The sequence below is a fragment of the Schistocerca nitens genome, chromosome 9 (assembly GCF_023898315.1).
Source record: "Schistocerca nitens isolate TAMUIC-IGC-003100 chromosome 9, iqSchNite1.1, whole genome shotgun sequence".
Taxonomy (NCBI): Eukaryota; Metazoa; Arthropoda; class Insecta; order Orthoptera; family Acrididae; genus Schistocerca; species Schistocerca nitens.
The window spans coordinates 278,938,322-278,958,222 of NC_064622.1; the positions used below are offsets into that span (position 1 = coordinate 278,938,322).

Genomic DNA, 19,901 nt, shown 5'->3' on the forward strand with positions numbered 1-19,901 from the left:
TCTACTGCAGTGCCCAGAGAACATGCCTGCTGGAGCGCTGCCTTCAGTGTTGTCTAGACAGCCTCTACTCATGGAGCGTGGCAAATTGCTTCCAGTTCTCTGAAGAGAAGACGGTTTGTATCAACTTTTGGCGATATAAAGCGTTCCTTCTGCCATCCTTACATCTCGGTCCCGTTGTTCTCCCATTCGTGGACACAACTAAGTTTCTAGGGCTCACGTTGGACAGGAAACTGTGTTGGTCTCCACATGTCTCTTATTTGGTGGCCCGTTGTACACGTTCCCTTAATGTCCTCAGAGTTCTTAGCGGTTCATCTTGGGGAGCGGATCGCACTGTCCTTCTTCGCTTGTATCGGTCCATAGTCAGATCGAAGCTGGATTATGGGAGCTTCGTCTACTCGTCCGCTCGGCCATCCCTCTTACGCCGGCTCAACTCCATCCACCATCGGGGGATATGTCTTGCGACCGGAGCCTTCTACACTAGTCCTGTCGAGAGTCTTTATGCTGAAGCTGCCGAGTTACCATTGACCTACCGGCGCGACGTACTGCTGTGTCGGTATGCCTGCCGGCTGTTGTCTATGCCTGACCACCCCTCTTAGGAGTCCTTCTTCGCCGATTCTCTCGACCGTCAGTACGGGTTGTATGTGTCTGCCCTGCTGCCCCCCGGAGTCCGCTTCAGTCGCCTGCTTCGACAATTGGATTTTGCCCTCCCTACCACCTACAAAGAGGGTGAGAGCCCGACACCACCTTGGCTCCAGGCTCCGGTTCACATTTACCTCGACCTCAGCTCACTCCCGAAGGAGGGTACTCCGGCTGCAGTGTATTGCTCACGGTTTGTCGAACTTTGTGCTCGACTTGCCGGTCACACCTTTATTTACACCGATGACTCCGAAACTGATGATGGTGTCGGCTGTGCCTTTGTCGTCGGGGCCGCCACCTTTAAATACCGGCTCCTCGACCAATGTTCCAGCTTTACGGCCGAGCTTTTTGCTCTCCATCAGGCCATTCAGTATGCCCGCCGCCACCGCCATTCATCGTATGTACTCTGCTCTGACTCACTCAGTGCTCTTCAGAGCCTTGGAGCTCCCTATCCGGTCCATCCCTTGATTCAACGGATACAGCAGTCCCTCCATTCTTTCGCTGATAATGGTGGTTCTGTCAACTTTCTGTGGGTTCCTGGACATGTAGGAGTGCCTGGGAATGAGGCTGCGGATGCTGCAGCCAAGGCTGCAGTCCTCCTGCCTCGGCCAGCCTCCCATTGTGTCCCGTCATCTGACGTTCATGGGGATGTATGTAAGAGGCTTGTGTCGTTGTGGTGGGATGCTTGGTCATCCCTCCAAGGAAACAAGCTCCGGGCAGTAAAACCGCTCCCAACTGCTTGGACAACATCCTCCCAACCATCTCGGCGCGAGGAGGTCCTTCTGACCAGGTTGCGGATTGGGCATTGCCGGTTTAGCCACCGCTACCTGCTCTCCGGTGACCCAGCCCCGCAGTGCCCTTGTGGTCAGGCATTAACAGTGCACCATATTTTATTGTCATGTCCCCGTTTTAGTCAATTTCGTGTTGTCCTGTCCCTGCCATCTACTTTACCGGATGTTTTAGCTGATGACGCTCGAGCAGCTGCTCGTATTCTGCGTTTTATAACTTTAACTGGCTTGTCCAAGGACATTTAACCTTTTTACTTATTTTATCTGCATCTTTGTCAGGTCCTTCTGGTGTCCCCCCCATCCCCTTGAATTTTACCAGAGTCCATGTGCTCTCACAACAGTGACTGGGCGCTAATGACCTCAGCAGTTGAGCGCCCTTAAACCCCCCCAAAAAAAAAAAAAAAAAAAAAAAAAATAGTTGTTGAAAACATTGTAATCAAAAGGTATTGAAAATAAGGAAGTAGTTTGAAGGATCAGATTGGGGTTTTAAGGTCTGATTTTCCTCAATCCCACACCAAGATGGGTCAACAAGCCAAAATATCTGCCCAGGCTACCATAAAAATGATTCCAGACTTCCCAAGTGGTGGTGATGGTTAGTGTTTAACGTCCCGTCGACAACGAGGTCATTAGAGACGGAGCACAAGCTCGGGTTAGGGAAGGATTGGGAAGGAAATCGGCCGTGCCCTTTCAAAGGAACCATCCCGGCATTTGCCTGAAACGATTTAGGGGAATCATGGAAAACCTAAATCAGGATGGCCGGAGACGGGATTGAACCGTCGTCCTCCCGTTTGCGAGTCCAGTGTGCTAACCACTGCGCCACCTCGCTCGGTACTTCCCAAGTAAATCAATAAATGTTCAGATCTTTTGCACAGAAAGTCCTATTTTGTTAATTGGGGAAATGTGTGAACAAAAGACTGTGTAAATATGTCAAGTGGACATATCCCATTTCCATTTAGTTGATTTCAACTGAATCCTGGAAGTGAAGTGTTGTTAAATTGCAACTTCCAGAATTCAGGGGGCTAGTGAAACATATCCTATAAAAAGCTTTTTTCTTACTTTGACACAGAAACCATCAACCTGTAAGAAACTACATCACAAAACGTATATGTAGTATCAATGATTGAAGAATGGATGTTAATTGTAAGTCACAAACAATATGCATAACATGTAATAAGTAACATCTGCATTGCATTCATCTTTTTTACTTAGAAATAAATGACATATTAGGAAGCTGAGGTTTCTTCTTCTGGCTACTCACCTTTGTTCTGTCACTTGATGGATTAAGAGGCAGGTGTTGTCATTTCTGTGTAGTATCTAATAATTTTAATGTTGAGTAGTGGTATCTGCAGTTATTGCAGAAAACTATTGCTACTATGAGATTAATTTTATTTGATCTTATATTTTTCAGGCAGATATATCAGGAAATTTTGTCACATTGTTTGAAGGCAGGCTGACCAATTGTTTATCACGTCATGTTGTTAAAGTGTTTTGTTCTCCACAGGTCGAACCTGTGGATCTATCTTATGATGTCTAAATTAATATTCATTACCACATTTTACACAGAGGTCAGGATAATATTTTAAGTCAATGAGCCTCCAAACAATAATGATGCTGAATAGCCACCAGGGTCTGATACTTCAAAAGATCATGTGCGATGGCATACAAACTTAAATGAGGGCAATTCCATACAGTAGAAAGTTTGATTGTATCTTGATGTGTGTAATATTACTATTTACTAACCACATTGTGCTATCGCATTTGTAGTGTGTCTTTCCCAAGGCAAACCTTTATTCATCCATTGCATATTTTTATTGAAATTTAAATGTCTCTCTCCTATATCTGCTAGAAAGGAAAGATACATCACAGTAGGTGCAAAGGGTTCCCCATCACTGTTCTAGCTGGCTTTCATAGAACTGGTCATTGAATAACTACTGCTTGTTGGAGATAAGGGATCTTCTAAACTGTTCGTTGGAGCACCAATGCTACTGACAATAGACCTCACCTTTCCTTGTGGGTGTTTTGAAGGCCATACAATCTGCGAAGGGAAGTAAGAGGGGCGCGGGGGCAGAAGAGACAAAGCACAATAAGGTTTAAGACTCTTGATAGTCTCTTGTGGCAAAATACTTTTCTTCAGAATGTTGTCAATCTTCATCTCTTGGTTTGCATAAGGCAGATGTAATGCTCTGAAGTTATGGCATCTGACACATTGGTCAGAGCTGCACGGTCATGGAGGAATAGTTTATCACACTTGCTTACAACAGACAAGCAAATCAGTTGCTGTGAAATATTGCCTTGGCACTGGCCATGTTGTGCAACATAACTGAGTTATTGGCACACTTCCAGCTATTGGAATGGTGTTATTAAGGAAACAACTAACATTAAATTAACATGTGATCTTTTGAGGGCTACTCAAAAAGTATTCAGCTTTTATATATAAAATCAATTTTTATTCAGACACAATTGTTTGACATTAGTCACCCTCAAAGTAGTCTCTTTCAACTTCTACACATCTCTCCCAAAGCTGCAGCCACTGCCGGGGGCATTGCTGGAAATTCTCTTTTGGTACAATGTGCAGCTGCTCCATGAAATTCTGCATAAGGTCTTCCCAGATCTGAAATCTGGTCCCTTTCAGAGTCTCTTTCCGTTGAGGGAAAATCCAGAAGTCAGTCAGTGCTAGGTCAGGGGAATAGGAAGGCTGACAAACCACAGCTGAGTTGTTTGGTCAAAAAAACTCTGGTAAAGATGAGCAGATGCATTATCTCAGTGAAGGTGCAAACTGCCTGCTGCCCACAAGTCCAGCTGTTTGTGGTGCACTGCTTATGAAGGTGACACAGAACCTGTTGGTAGAACTCCTTATGACAGTAGTAACTTCTGGGCCATACTTATGATGGGCCACACTGTTGGAGTAACACAGTCAGCATGACTCCCATTGCTGCGGACCTGCTTCCCTTTTTTGGGTCTCGGGGTTGGTGGATGCCTTCATTGCGACAACTGTAACACTGTTTCTTGGTCATACCCATAAATCAAAGAGTCAGCACCAGTGATAATTGTGTTAATAAAGTTGGAATTACTGTTCACAGTATCCAGCATGTCTTGTGCAATCTGCTGATTTGTTAGCAACTTTGGTACAAATTTTGCTAATATCCTCCAGAGGTCCAAATGTTCTGTTAAAATGGATCGAATGGTCCAATACTAATTTTAACCTGATCTGCATATTATCTGATCATAATTAAACTATTCTGGATCACCAGGATCCTTAAGTGATCAGTAACGACCTACCTCATTTGTGTGTTGAGGGTCTATCTGAATGTGATTTTCTTTTGACTGATGAGTGGCCACCTTTGAAGCAGTTTTACCAGTTATGTATGTATGTGGTACTGATTCCTTTTCCCTAAAATATTTGTCGAAACTTGCAGTATGTTCCAGCTTGGGGATTGTCAAGCTTAAAACAAAACTTGATGCAATAACATTCTTCCTCTTTTTCTGTCATTTTGCCCACAACACAAAATCTGATTATTACCACTTACACATGTTCACTTGGAAATGGATAGCCAGCAACTGACTGTTTTTGCAACCATGGAAAGAATTGTGCTTGCCCACTGCATAGGCCTACAAACATAGAGAGCACACATGTCTTGATGCCATTGTTGGTTTCAACAATAAAAAAATAATACAATATTGCAGTGTCTGTGTTGTTCTGATTATGATGCAAAGTTCCTTTGGACATGCGAGCACATCAAAAGGAACAGGTACTGTGGCGACTACAGCTGTTATGGAATACACTAATTGTATTCACAATAGCAAATAAGGATTACCATCAGCTGTAGAATGGCATAACAATAATGCCAGACCAGGACACGAACCCGGACTTCCTGCTTGTAGCGAGTGGTCACCTTACCATTTGGCTATCCTTGCACGACTCATTGCTAGACCCAAACTTCCATAAGTCCCTGTCTGGCATGAATTTTCATTGTCTTCATTCCATTCTAAAGCTGATGGTAGCCCTTATTAGTATTTGCGAATACATTGAATGCATAAAAAATAAGGTCAGATACTTTTTGAACAGCCCTTGTTATAGATACAGAGGTTTCTGCTTGAAATACTGCAGTCTTTCTGGTCAAACAGAAGGATGTAGTTAATACTACTTGCTCACCCATTGACAATTAATATTCACTATCGATAACTTCTGATGCTGATCGTATTTGGTTGTGTGATTTCTGTGATGTGCATGTAACACACACACACACACACACACACACACACACACACACACACACACACACACACACACACACAGGGTGTGAAATATTGTTGGTCGCCTAAGACCTCAGTCAGCTACAGTCCTGTATTTTTGAACATATGTAGCTTCAACATGGGCACTTTTCTGATTTAAGGTTTGGAATTTTTTTTAGAGGAATAAAAGTATTATAAACTGAATATAAAACTTTTAAAGAAAAGTAAAATACTGTTTAAAATAAAACACATGGATTTTTGCCAGCCACTGTTTGAGTGTAGGTGTAAGATGTCTAAGATATGGATTTTAAGATGTAAGATGGTTCACTGGTTTGTATTTGAGAGAGTAGCAGTTAAAATCTTTGGTTTTCTGTGATCTGTAAAACACTTAAGACAAATGACATGATTATTCCTATGAAAGGGCACAGCTTATTTTGTTTCCCTACATGATAGTACTTTTTTCCCCCTGTAATCATCTTGACATTAATGGAACAAAAATCTCTCATCTTCTTTCCTTTGGTTTAGAGACCTAAAGGTTTTTTCTCACTCTGTGTTTATGATGTACATATCTTACATATATTCTAGGATTATTTGTAAGAAACATTATTCAGATATAAGTACAGTAAGATGTGGAGGAAATTTAGTGTTATTTCTCTGATGAAGATACTACTTGCTGACACCACAGCATGGATTTAGTATTGATTAAAAGTAAATTAACATCTGTAATTGTGCAGAAATGATATTATACACTAAAAATTATCTTAAGTGATGCTAACCTTATCTTTGTACAATAATGTTTAAAGTTTTTGCTGGAAGTTGTAAATTAAATATTAATTTGGTATTTGAGGTTATGGTTAATGTCTTAGTTATATCACTTGTGTTAAAAATGTCATAAATACAATTTGCCATTTTGTATGAAGAGTTTTTGTAAATTTTATCAATGATTTAAATTTGTATGTAACAAGACAATAAAATTCTAATTCTGATGCACTGCAAAGACATGACATGCTTGAAAGAATAGAGGTTAATTGCACTTTCGTGAAAAATATTACTGCTGGGTACACATTACATTGTGCTGAGAATAAGTGCACAAAAATATTAACAAACTGGCTGCTTATTTCTATTTTAGAGTTCAGATCAAAGTTAAAGAATGCAAGTCTACGCACTGTCATCCTCATACTTGCTGGACTTGGTCTCCGCAAGTATATTCCAACTTTTATTGAACATAACATTGATGTAAACAAGTTCAATCAGCTGACTGAGGATGACCTTCGTGATCTGGGTTTGACGTAAGTATCATGTGTTCTAAAAATGGTTGTTTCTCTGAGACTTTAATGTTTCTCTCCAACTCTTTGTATATTCTGCTATTCCTAATTATTTGGTACATTTTCATGATAATTTAGTGTGTGCAGAAATGTGAACGATTGTTCAGTAAGTCACTTTTTGGAAGAAAACAAGAATGTTCTTTGTACATTACTCATAAAATTTCGGAAAAAATACTTCAGTGACGTCAAATGTACATACACAATAACTGTTTGCAATATTATTATGAGGATTATTAATGCTGCCAAAAAGAGACTGAATTAAACATTCAGCCAGAAACTACTGTAGTAGATCCATCAAATGATTCACTTAAGTCTCATTATTGCCTATTAGTTAAAATTTCAGTGAAGAGTTACAGTTATCACTAAACAAAAATGGTCAGTTATATCTCCAAACTGTTGTGTGTATCTGCCTCATATGTCGGCTGCAGGTGAATGACTTACCTTGTTATTGATTTTTGTTTTCCACACTGAATTATCAATATATTATGTTACATAGATAAGTTATTTTGCTCATTTTTTACCATCCCTTAAGTTGTGGCACTTATTTAGTATACTTCATTCACCTAATTCTCTATTCTTGGATGGGTCTTTTACTCAGTTTAGATTCAACTATGACTGCTCGTTCACAATCCTGCCTACATACACTGTCTGACAAGGAAAAAAAGTGAAGCACCCAGGAGAGGAAGAGAGAACAAAATGGGGCCTCACAGGTTGACAGTGTACAGAGTGTTAATTCAATGATTAAAATATCAAATTAGATTTACAAAGAACATGCCAGTTTAAAAGTGTTATCTTACACCTCTCTGGTCTAAATGCATGACTGATCCTGCATATTCACAGAGGGACAGAATTGATGTCTGTCCAAGGTAGTCAACACATGTTCTATTGGGGACAGATCTGGGGATTTTGCTGGCCATGGAAGTAACTCAGTACTATACAGGCTGTAAAGGCAAATGTCATGTGTGGTAAAGAGCATTGTCCTGTTGAAAAATGGCACCACATTCTACTTTGAAAGAAGGCTATTCAGAACATAACAGAAACCAGAAATATCTAGGGGTTACACTTGATAGAACACTCAGTTACAAAAGACATATACACTGAAGAGCCAAGAAACTGGTACAGCAGCCTAATATCGTGCAGGGCCCCTGCGAGTACACAGAAGTGCTGCAGCACAATGTGGTATGGATTCAACTAATGTCTGAAGTAGTGCTGGAGGGAATTGACACCATGAATCCTGCAGGGCTCTCCATAAATAAGCAAGATTACGAGAGGGTGGAGATCTCTTCTGAACAGCACATTGCAAGCATCCAAGATATGTTCAATAATGTTCATGTCTGGGGAGCTTCCTGGCCAGTGTAAGTGTTCAAACTGAGAAGAGTGTTTCTGGAGCCACTCTGTAGCGTTTGTGGATGTGTGGGGTGTTGGATTGTCCTGCTTGAATTGCCCTAGTCCATCGGAATGCACATTGGACATGAATGGATGCAGGCGATCAGACAGGATGATTACGTACATGTCACCTGTCAGTTGTATTCCTGCTGACATGCAGGCTGTCTCTGTACCTGTATACATTCATCTGATTGATACAATTTGAAATGAGACTTGTCTGGCTGGGCAACAAGTTTCCAGTAATCAACAGTCCAATGTCAGTGTTGATGGGCCCAGGCGAGGTGTAAAACTTTGTGTCGTGCAGTCATCACGGGTACACGAGTAGGCCTTCAGCTCCAAAATCCCATATCGATGATGTTTTGTTGAATGGTTTGCATACTGACACTTGTTGATGGCACAGCATTGAAATCTGCAGCAATTTGCGGAAGGGTTGCATTTCTGTCACATTGAGTGATTCTCTTTAGCCATCATTATTCCCGTTCTTGCAGGATCTTTTTCCAGCTGCAGTGAAGTTGGAGACTTGATGTTTTACCAGATTCCTGATATTCACAATACTCTTGTGAAAGTGTCTTACAGGAAAATACCCACTACATCATTACCTCGGAAATACTGTGTCCCATCGTTCGTGCGCTGACTATAAAACCACATTTAAACTCACTTAAATCTTTATAACCAGCCATTGTAGAAGCAGTAACCAATATAACATCTGTGCCGACACTTGTTGTCTTGTATAGGCATTGTCGACCGCAGCGCCATATTCTTCCAGTTTACATATCTCTGTATTTGAAAATGTATCCCTATACCAGTTTCTTTGGTGCTTCAGTGTATTACGAACTGCTGCTAAAATCAAAACCTGATATGACATTCTTCAGAAACTCTGCGGCACATCATTGGGGTACTCTGCATTGATACTCCATACATTAGGTCTGAAATTGGATTACACAGTTGTGGGATACTTCTCACTGGGTTGGATGAATAGTACTCTCTCCATTCCTGACACACCACTTAATCATACAATGCATCTTATAACTGGTGCAATCACACCTGCACTACTTTCTGGCTACCTATACTTAGCCACATACCATATCCATCTCTGTGGCAAGAGTACAAAAACTACAGAAAAATCCCTCCTCCCCAGAGGTCCACAACTCTTTTATGGATACGTTTGCGGCGAGTATGGGGACCCGAACTAGTGTGGCTCTTTCCTTTCTGGGCTACATACCTTCCTTTTCCACATTCTTCCCCTTTCTCCCTCTTTGGGAGTATGTTTTGTGCCTACGTCCAGAGACGGACGTTTGTAATTGTAAGATATAGTCTCTCTTCTTTCCTCTCTATGCTGGAAAGTCTCTGTCCTCCCTTTGTCCTTCTCTTTTTCTTACCTCTTCTCTTTACCCTCTTCTCTTTACCCTCTTCTCTTTACCCTCTTCTCTTTACCCTCTTCTCTTTACCCTCTTCTCTTTACCCTCTTCTCTTTACCCTCTTCTCTTTACCCTCTTCTCTTTACCCTCTTCTCTTTACCCTCTTCTCTTTACCCTCTTCTCTTTACCCTCTTCTCTTTACCCTCTTCTCTTTACCCTCTTCTCTTTACCCTCTTCTCTTTACCCTCTTCTCTTTACCCTCTTCTCTTTACCCTCTTCTCTTTACCCTCTTCTCTTTACCCTCTTCTCTTTACCCTCTTCTCTTTACCCTCTTCTCTTTACCCTCTTCTCCACTGCAGCATTTGAGACCTCTCTTCTTTCCTTTTCTCTGTTCCTCCTTTTCTCTTTCTCTCCTCCCTGAGCGTGTCTGAAGGCCGACCCACGCATTCCCACACGTAGCCGGTGACAGGGTAGCGTGTAATTCCCCGCCCTGGGTAGGCAGGTAGGACACATACGTACCCCCTGGTAACGGCCAGTCCCAGGGGGGGTGATTACCCAAGCTGGTACCTTCCGAACTTGCTGATTGGTCCCTCCATCCATTTCTCGGGATGTGTGACCTGAGGTGTGAACAGTCCCCTGAGGCAAGAGTGCCCTCAAAGAGGGCTCCCACAAGGAAGGAGTGCACCATCGGAGACGCCAGTAATCATGGGGGATACTTTCACAATGGTTTCCTCTACATCTACAGTTTCTGCTCACAAGCAAAAGTTAGAGGAGTCTCATCCACGGACAATTCTTCCATCAGTGCCACTGTTCCTTGTTGTCTCTCGGTCAGACAAAGTTCAAGAATTCTCCACAGTCAACCCTTTCATTATTCAGAAAGGTGTCGACGCAATTGCAGGTCCTGTAAAGTCTTGTCCTCAATTACAAAATGGCACCTTGTTGTTAGAAACCGTCGGTGCCCTCCAGGTACAAAAATTGCTGCGAACTCCATTGCTACACAGCTGGGTGGAAGCACACTGCACTTCAAATTCATCAAGTGGGGTGGTTTATACATGCTCACTCGATGGATTGTCCAATGAGGAAATTCAAAACTACCTGTCTGACCAGGGCATAACAGCTGTACATAGTCATGAATTCACAAGGACTTGGTACCAACCCATACTATCTTCTTGACATTTGACAGAGTTCAGTTTCTATTGAACATTAAAGTGGGCTATGAGGTAATTTCAGTTCGCCCTTACGTCCCCAGCCCTATGCGTTGCTATCAGTGTCAGTGGTTTAATCATACCAGCCAGTCATATTCCAATCTGGCCAAATGCATTACATGTGGCAAGGATGTCCATGAGGGTGCTTGTCCACCTACAACCCCTCATTACAACTGTATGGGTGACCACGCTGCTTCCTCTAGAGATTGCCCAATTTTCAAAGATGAATGACTTATTCAGGAAATCAGAGTGAAAGAAAAGGTTTCTACATTTGCTGCTCATAAGTTATTTGCCAGTAAAAAGCCCACTGCACCCCCAGCACGTAAATATAGCACTGTCCTTGCATCTCCTGGGCCTACTAAGGAGGCAGCCACGCAGATTTGTGATCTCACCTTTAGTGCCACAGTAGCCCGATCTCTGGGCTCACTGTCATGCATGATACCTTACTGGACCCAGTCGCAATTTCTAACTCATTGGGTCAACACTTTGCTGACATTTCGAGCTCTTCACATTACCTGCCAGCCTTTCTCCCAAAGAAACATGCAGTGGAAGTATGACCTCTTGCTTTCTCCTCTCAAAATAGCGAAAGCTATAATACTGTTTCCTCCATGCGGGAACGTCAACATGCACTCTCTTCTTCTCGCTCTTCCTCCCCAGGATGGTGTCCACATCCAACAGTTGTTGTATTTATCATACCATAGTCTGTGTTACCCCCCTTCGACTTTATAATCGAATATGGACCACAAGTACCTCCTTTCCCAAAAGGTGGGGGGAAGCTATCGTCGTATCTGTTCTGAAACCTGGAAAGGACAAACATCTCCCCTCTAGCTATCGCCCAATATCTCTCATGAGTAGTGTAAGTAAGGTTTTGGAACATATGGTGAATTACCGTTTAGCCTGGTGGTTGGAGTCCCAAAGCCTTTTAACACTTGCCCAATGCAGTTTCCGAAAGCATCGTTCTGCAGTTGACCATCTTGTTGCTCTCTCCACTTATATCATGAACAATTTTATCAGGAAACGCCAAACGGTAGCAATATTTTTTGATCTGGAGAGAGCGTAAGATACCTGTTGTAGGACAGGCATCCTCCGCACCCTGTTCTCTTGGGGCTTTAAAGGTCAGCTCCCCCTTTTTATTTGTGAATTTGTCAGAGCGCACATTTAAAGTACGGGTGAACACTACTCTCTCCCGTACTTTCTCCCAAGAAAACAAGGTGCCCCAGGGCTCCATGCTTAGGTGTTATACCACTTGCCATTGCCATAAATCCAATTATGGATTGTCTCCTTCTCAATGTCTCAGGCTCCCTCTTTGTCAACAATTTTGCGATCTACTGCAGCTCTCAACAGACCAGCCTTCTTGAATGACGTCTTCAAGGATGTCTTGATTGCCTCCACTCTTGGAGCACCGAAACCGGTTTCCGCTTTTCTCCCAGTAAGATCATCTGTGTAAATTTTTAGCATTGTATGGAGTTTTTGCCGCCTTCCCTACATCTAGGCCCTGTCGACCTTCTGTTCATGGATGTCTCTAAATTCTTGGGACTTACGTTTGACAGAAAACTGTGCTTGTCCTCCCATGTTTCCTATCTCTCAGCTCACTGTCTGTGATCTGTCAACACCCTCTGTGTTCTGAATGGTATCTCCTGGGGAGTGGACGGAGTGGTCCTCCTCTGCCTATATTGTGCCTTAGTGCACTCGAAATTGGACTATGGAAGCATAGTTTACTCGTCTGCTGGGCCGTCTATTCTTTGGCGTCTCGACTCTGTCCACCACGGTGGATTGTGTTTAGTGTCTGGAGCTTTTTACACCAGCCCTGTGGAAAGCCTTTATGCTGAGACTGCTGAACCTCTGCTGTCCAATCGGTGAACTGTCCTGAGTCGTTAAGCTAGCCATCTGTCTTCCATGCCTGCTAATCGGGCCCATGACCTTTTTTTTTGATGCCTCCTTGGATTTAGGGTATGCAAGCCGCCCTTCCTCTCTGCTACTACCGGGAGGCCGCTTCTGTCAACTGCTACGTTCTCTTTCCTTCCACTTTCTTGACAACTGGGGGCACAGCACCACCTCGGTTTCACCCCTGGACCTGCCTGCTCTGTGACCTTTGTCAGCTTCCCAAGGATGGTACCCCTTCTCTCATTTATCATCAGGCATTTGCTGCTCTATGCGCACAAATGAAGGATGCCACATTTATTTACACTGATGGCTCAAAAACATCATTTGGTGTTGGGAGTGCATATATTGTTGGCGTCACCCCTAATAGATTTCGGCTTCCAGACCAGTGTTCGGTTTTTACTGCAGAGCTTTACACTGTTCTCCAGGCTGTCCAATACATCAATCGCCATTAGCGGATACAGTATATTATATGCTGAGATTCACTCAGCTATCTCCTCAGCCTCCATGCTCTTTACCCTGTCCACTCTCTGGTCCACCGGTTTCAGGACTGCCTCCACTTGCTGGGTGTCTCTGTGGCATTCCTCTGGATCCCAGGACACGTTGGTATCCGTGGAAACGAGGCAGCGGATATAGCAGCCAAGGCTGCAGTCTCTCTCTTTTCCTCAGCCTGCTGTTTACATGGTTCCCTTCGCCGACCTACAGAGTGTTTTATGTCTTTGTGTTGCCCTTTTATGACATGCACATTGGTCTCCACTTCCCGATAATAAATTGCAGGACGTGAAAGCTCTTCCCTGTGCTTGGACCTCTTCCTCCTGAACACATCATCAGGAGGAGGTAATTTTAACTAGGCTTCAGATAGGGCACTGTCTTTTTTGCCATAGACATCTTTTAAGTGGTGATCCACCCACACTTTGTCCCCACTGCTCTAAACTGTGGACAGTGAGACACCTTTTACTTCAGTTCCCGTATTTTACTGTGCTACACACCCGTTTACTGCTGTCGCCTGATATATCCTCCATTTTAGCAGATGACACGTGCTCAGCCGGTCACGTCCTTGAGTTTATCAGTGTCAGTGACATGATGTCGGTCATTTGAAGCTCTTTTTCAGGAAAATAACCCTCGCTCCTATAGTGGTTATCTAAGCGTTCCTTCTGTTTTTTAGTTTCCCCACTTTTTGAGTTTCACTCCCATTGCTGCTGATTTCCAATTTTTTTTTTTCCTTCTTCTTTTTACCCTTCCCTAATCCACTGAATGGGCACTAATGACCATAGCAGTTTTGTGCCCTAAAACCATAACAACAACAAAGAAAAAGAAAAATCCCTATTTGCACTCTCCACCCCTCCCCTCCCCTCCCCGTTCACATAAACATTCCAACCATTTGCAAAGGAAGGCTTCAGTCTCTTCACCTACCCCTGGATATTGAAAGGATTTCACCAGCTTCTATATTAATGACTTCTAGGGACACAGATGCCAGATTGCCCGTGTTGCACTATAATTCACTTCCCGTCAGGCTGTGCGAGCGCGTGGCGACCGGAAGTTGTGGTTGCGATAAGCTCTACTGGGGTCCAGCTGCGCCACTGTCGAACAACTAAAGATGCCTTGCATACCGATCATTCAACCTGGCTTTGAACTATCATGTGAGATCTGGTCGGTTATTAACTTAATAGAACCAACACTGGAAGGCATGCCAACTCTCCATACAAGTACAAGAAAATTACTTCCCCCACATTGTGCCTGTGGCACTGAAAACCTGACTCTTCACCATGTAATTCAAGAATGTCTTGAGAGCTTTCCTGGTGATCCAGCAGCATTCCTGCTGGTGCCCGGGATCAATAGATTACATTTGTGGCCAGGATATTAGTTTGTAATTTGAGACAATTATAAGTACTTTTAGTGGTGTAGCCTTATGTTAAATAAAATGAACTACAGTACTGTTACATGAGAGGTGACACATGAGCAAGCAGCATGTCCATGACATATTGTTATGCCATCAGACTTCCCTCAATCGCTACCAGTTCTGACTTGAAGTCATACACAGTATGTCTACAGAATATGAAGCCAGGAGTAACACCACTGTGCCTCTCCAAAACATGGAAAGAATGGGACTCTTTCCATGTCCCCACCATACTCTCTGGTGGTTATCTATGGCAGTGCAGAACCATGATTCATTGCTGAACACAATGTGATGCCGCTCATCAACATTCATTGTTTCCTGTTCCAAAATGCAGCTGTTTGTGTTGTATTAATGGCAGCCTATGCCTAGGATGGTATTTCCATAATCTGGCTGCAACTACTCTCTGATCGATAGTATGGGCTCATACAGAACGTTGCACGGAGTCCATTACCTTTTCTCAGATTACAGATGCAGGTGTGAATGGGATTAAGGTGGGATTGGTGCACAACATGGTGAACCTCCATTGTGATAATCAGACGTGGTCGACCAGACCCAAGATAAGCTTCCCCTCTCATTCCCGTGAGGTCAAATGTTGGGTAACTATCATAGCCATAGTCCCGACAAATCAGTATGTTGTACAATTCAGCAAACCAAAGAAATGTAGACTCACAGTGAAGGCCCTTTCAAACAGTGTCAGGTGCTGATAACTCTCTCTAAGAACATGCTGCATCTGTGTCCTTCAGTGATCAGTCAACATGTGATGCTGTTCATGTCCTTTATATATCCCAACTGCACAAACAACACTAAAACACTCTGGTGGCCACTCTGTTACAGAGAATTGCCACTCTTACTATATACCAATCTGCATACCTTCTGATGCTATGCATGTGTACACTGACATCCAACTGTGTCCTCCAGGTGCTTCACTTCTTTCATTGGGAAGTATGTCATTCCACAACAATAATTCTAAAATCAATCAAATATCATATTGTATGTATAAATACTTGTAATAGAATTAATATGGCATGGAAATAAAAATAAAATAAAGAATATGTTTTGTGTGTATCAATACAGATCTTAATTGTATGTCTTTTGCAAAATTTTTGATTGACATATAGGGTGTTTAAATTTAAAGTTTCATTCACTTTGAATAGACTCCCCAACAAAAACTGATGGTTAGATTATGAAAGGCAATATTTTTTAACATTTCATTGCTTATTTGAATGCGAAAGTGACATGGTCAAAGCAGTAAGGGGGAAAAAAGCAAAGAATGAAAGAAATAATTCCTATTGCAGACAATGGTGTTAAGCTCCAATGGGTTCTGGAACAACCAACAGGTTATAGAGAAACTACACAGCTGTGAAGTTCAGATTTATTGTTGAAACAGGAAGAGTTTCTCTCTTGGGTAATGAAGAGGTTGCCAACATCATTGATACTTTTATAGTGTGTCTCCTGCAAGATTCATAATATCAGCTTCAGTGGACTTTGTTGTACAGACAGCTGTTACAATGATATTTAAATCTGAGATGCTGTTGTGTTTCTCTCCCTGTTGCCATTCATATGTATGCTATCAGAGGTTTTTTCTCTGTATCTGCATCTCTGTGCCTCCCCTTACCTGAATAACCCTTGCAATGTTTAATATCCTGAAGGTCTTTCTTTTTTTATTAAGAGAAAAAGCAGTCAATAGATCCTTAAAATAAACGAATTTCATATAATTGTGATTGTTAAGGAGACACTGCCTTATAAGCAGAGATTTTTCTATTTCATTCAAAGCAAGCTGAGGTTATCAGGCAAGGTTAAACTAATTACAGTATGCACACACATTTAAGCAGTCCCTCTTTCCACAGACCATATGTGAATGGAATGGGAGAAAGTCATAATAACTGGTACAATGGACATACCCTTCGCCATGCACTTCAGTGGTTTGGAAATGTTGATGTAGATATCAGGTTTTTAAATTACAGTTAATTGTAATTTCAAAGAGAAGCATCTGTGGCAGTGCCATTTACTTTGTAAAAGTTTGGAATTCTCCTTACTGGTAAACTAGCTGACCTCTATCAAAAAGGCTAAGTGTGAGTTGGACACACTCTCCGAGGGTATCATACAAACATAATTGTGTATATAGATAATTCATCCATTACAGGAATCAAGAAGCTCAAAGATTTTTGCCTGTTTTCGATGTTGGCATTGACAAGATATCAGTCTGGGGAATTCAGAGAGTCTGAGAATGTTTTAATTTTAAATCTGATAACAAATGATGAAAAATATATATTTTTTCATATATTCATTGTTTTTTCTTTTTCTTTACATGTCACTGTGAAACTTTACTTCATGTCAAATTTAATGATTCTTGGTCTGTGGGAAGTACCCTGTAGGTTTTGTATGTGCTTGACATTGTCACTCTAGGGCGTGATCTAGATTAATGCAGAAACAAAAGTACAACTTCAAACACCCAATATCACTATTGTACAGCCTTTGTGATAATCATAACAAAGGCTGTACAGTAGCAATCATGGCTGTTTGAAGTCGTACTTCTGTTTCTGCCTATAGGTTTTGAACAGTAGGTTTGCAAGTATCATAGTTGTTAACATAAATGGCCATATCTTTTGATTGCATTGACATAGAATCTAAAATGTTTACACCACCAAGGAACCATAGGCCTTAGTATGGGACATAAATTTGAATTTGGTATATCTACTTGTTAATGATGAAAAGGGATGTTAATAGTTGGACAAGACTCTGTTTTTACCGATTGAGGTATGGAACCTTAAAAACATTACCATATGTTATGCAAAGTTAATGTATTTCTTGATTTGTAAGATACATCCTAAAACAATAGTTAATGTGTGCTGAGAACTATTGTTGCCAGATGCATCCTCTAACCAAGAATATATTAAAGAACATGTGGAGAAACTGTTTTTTTACAGATATCATTTTCAAATAAAAATGCATGTTTCATCAGTATGTTTTTTGACAGCTGCCATCCCCTCCACACCAAACAATACCTCCCATACAGTCTGGCCACCTGGGAATGGCATATCTTACGTGACAAGACCTTCAATGTCCAGCATAGTGAAGGTCTCACCAAGGCCTTCACAGCCCAGAAGTATCTCCCAGACCTAATCCACAATACAGATTTCCCGTGCCAAATCTCCACACATCCCCAATCAACCCACCACCACCAAGAACTAACTACAAAGAAGCTTCCCCCTCATCACCCAACACAACTCCCACAGGGGGCTCGCCGCTCTTTGGTGGGTTTGTGCTTGACTACCACGGGGCCCCAGCCTTTGCAGCATCTTTCCCCTTCCTTGCTGCATGTCTGTCCTCTTGCTATCCTTTTTCCCCTCCCTTGGGGAAGGATGCCTGGGATGTTTTTGCGAATGTGTTGTGCATTTTAAGTAGCCTCTTACGAGAAAAGTATCTCCATTGTTTTTTTGTTCCTTTTTTCTTTCTTTGTTCTCCTTTTCCTATCCTTCCTCCGCTTTGTCATTTGAGGTTCCTCTTTTTCTTCTCCCTCCCTGTGCACTCCTGCAGGCCAGCCCATGTGTCTGACACAGAACAGGTGACTGACTAACGCATATTTTCCAGCCCTGGGTTGACAGGTAGGGCCTGCACATTCCCCTTGGTACAGGGTAGGCCCAGGGAGGGTGATTGCCTGAGTTGTTACTTTCCCAAATTGCCAATTGGTCCCTCTGTCAGGTGTTCAGTAGGTGTGACCTGAGGTGTGAACTATCACCTAAGGTGGGTGTGCCCCTTCTGAGAGGGGCCCGCAGTTGGAAGGAGCATGTCATCGAATATGCGGGTGATCATGGGGGATTTTCTTGCAATGAGCCAATCACCTTCTTCACAGTGTACATCTACTAAGCATAAACAAAATAAGGCTAATGATTCAAAAACCCTCCCAGATGCACCACAGTTCCCCGTGGTTTCACATACTGAAGATGGTCAATCTGTTTATTATTCAGAAAGGTGTTGCTGGAATTGCTGGCCCTTTGAAATCCTGCTCTTGTTTACACAATGGCACTTTGCTTTTGGAGACTACATCAGATTCCCAAGCACAACTGCTTGCAGCTTCACTCCTCCACGACTGTCCTGTTCATGTTGAGGTCCATCGAACACTGAACTCTTCACATTGTGTTATTTACACTAGGCTGCTCGATGGCCTGACCAAGGCAGAAATTGAAACATACCTCACTGATCAAGACATTGCTGCACTGGTGGTGAAAAAGAGATGCATCCTTCATACCCACACGCACTCTTTTTTTCATGTTTTATAGAGTAGTCTTCCATTGAAAAAAAGTCAAAGCAGACTGTGAAGTCATCACAGTTTGATCGTAAATTCCAAACCCGATACATTGCTACCAGTGTCAATGTTACAACCACTCTTGAATGTTCTGTTGACACCCAGCCAAATGTGTAACCTGTGTCAGGGATGCTCACAAAGGTGATTGTCTGTCTCCTCCTCCCCACTTTATCAATTGCAATGGTGACCATGCAGCCTTCTCCCAAGATTGTCCCATGTATCTCAATGAGCAGGCTGTCCAGGAGATCCAAGTGACAGGAAAAGTGCCTTACTGTGTTGTTTGCAAGTTATTGGCTATTCAGAAACTCTGCATTTTGCCATCCCGCACTTACAGTACTGTTCTTGATACATCTTGCTCCATGAAGGACATGACCATGCAGATGTGCAACCTCAAATTCAGCATTGTTGTTATAAAATCACCCAGTGTCATGGTAGCACCTCTGCCACCTGCTCCTCATGCTGTGCAACACGCCAACAAACTTTTGCCTACACAAGGCAAAGTCACCTGCTACACAACCAGCAGTCTGGAAAGGACAGGACTAGTACTCGTGTGAAAACTTGTTACGTCCCTCCAGCCAACAAACATCTGAATCATCTACCACCCACAAAGGCTCCAAAAAAAATCAAACAAAGGCAAACAGTCTTCTCCTTTGCTGACTCTTAGATCCTCTTCAGTGGTGTTGTCACGTGATACCCTCACCTGGCTGACATCCACATCATTGGTGTGAACTGCCAACCATTTTCTGCCCTGGACTCTGCAGACTGACAGAGTGCAAATGATGATGCCTCTTTAGACCTGATAGAGCAGGATCCTCCAGCCTCTGCCACCTGTAGCAGTGAGTCTTCAAAGGCTGGCACTCTGCAGCCGCTGAGGTGAGGTGGTACC

At 42.6% G+C, this 19,901-nt stretch overlaps 1 protein-coding gene across 1 annotated transcript in view; it reads left to right on the forward strand.

Annotated features, from left to right (window-relative positions):
- Positions 1–19,901, forward strand: part of LOC126204182 (ankyrin repeat and SAM domain-containing protein 3-like) — a 120,220-nt gene that overhangs the window by 92,025 nt on the left and 8,294 nt on the right. The window contains exon 6 of the mRNA XM_049938586.1: positions 6,787–6,946. Coding sequence (XP_049794543.1) covers positions 6,787–6,946 — 160 coding nt within the window. The remainder of the gene's footprint in view (positions 1–6,786; positions 6,947–19,901) is intronic.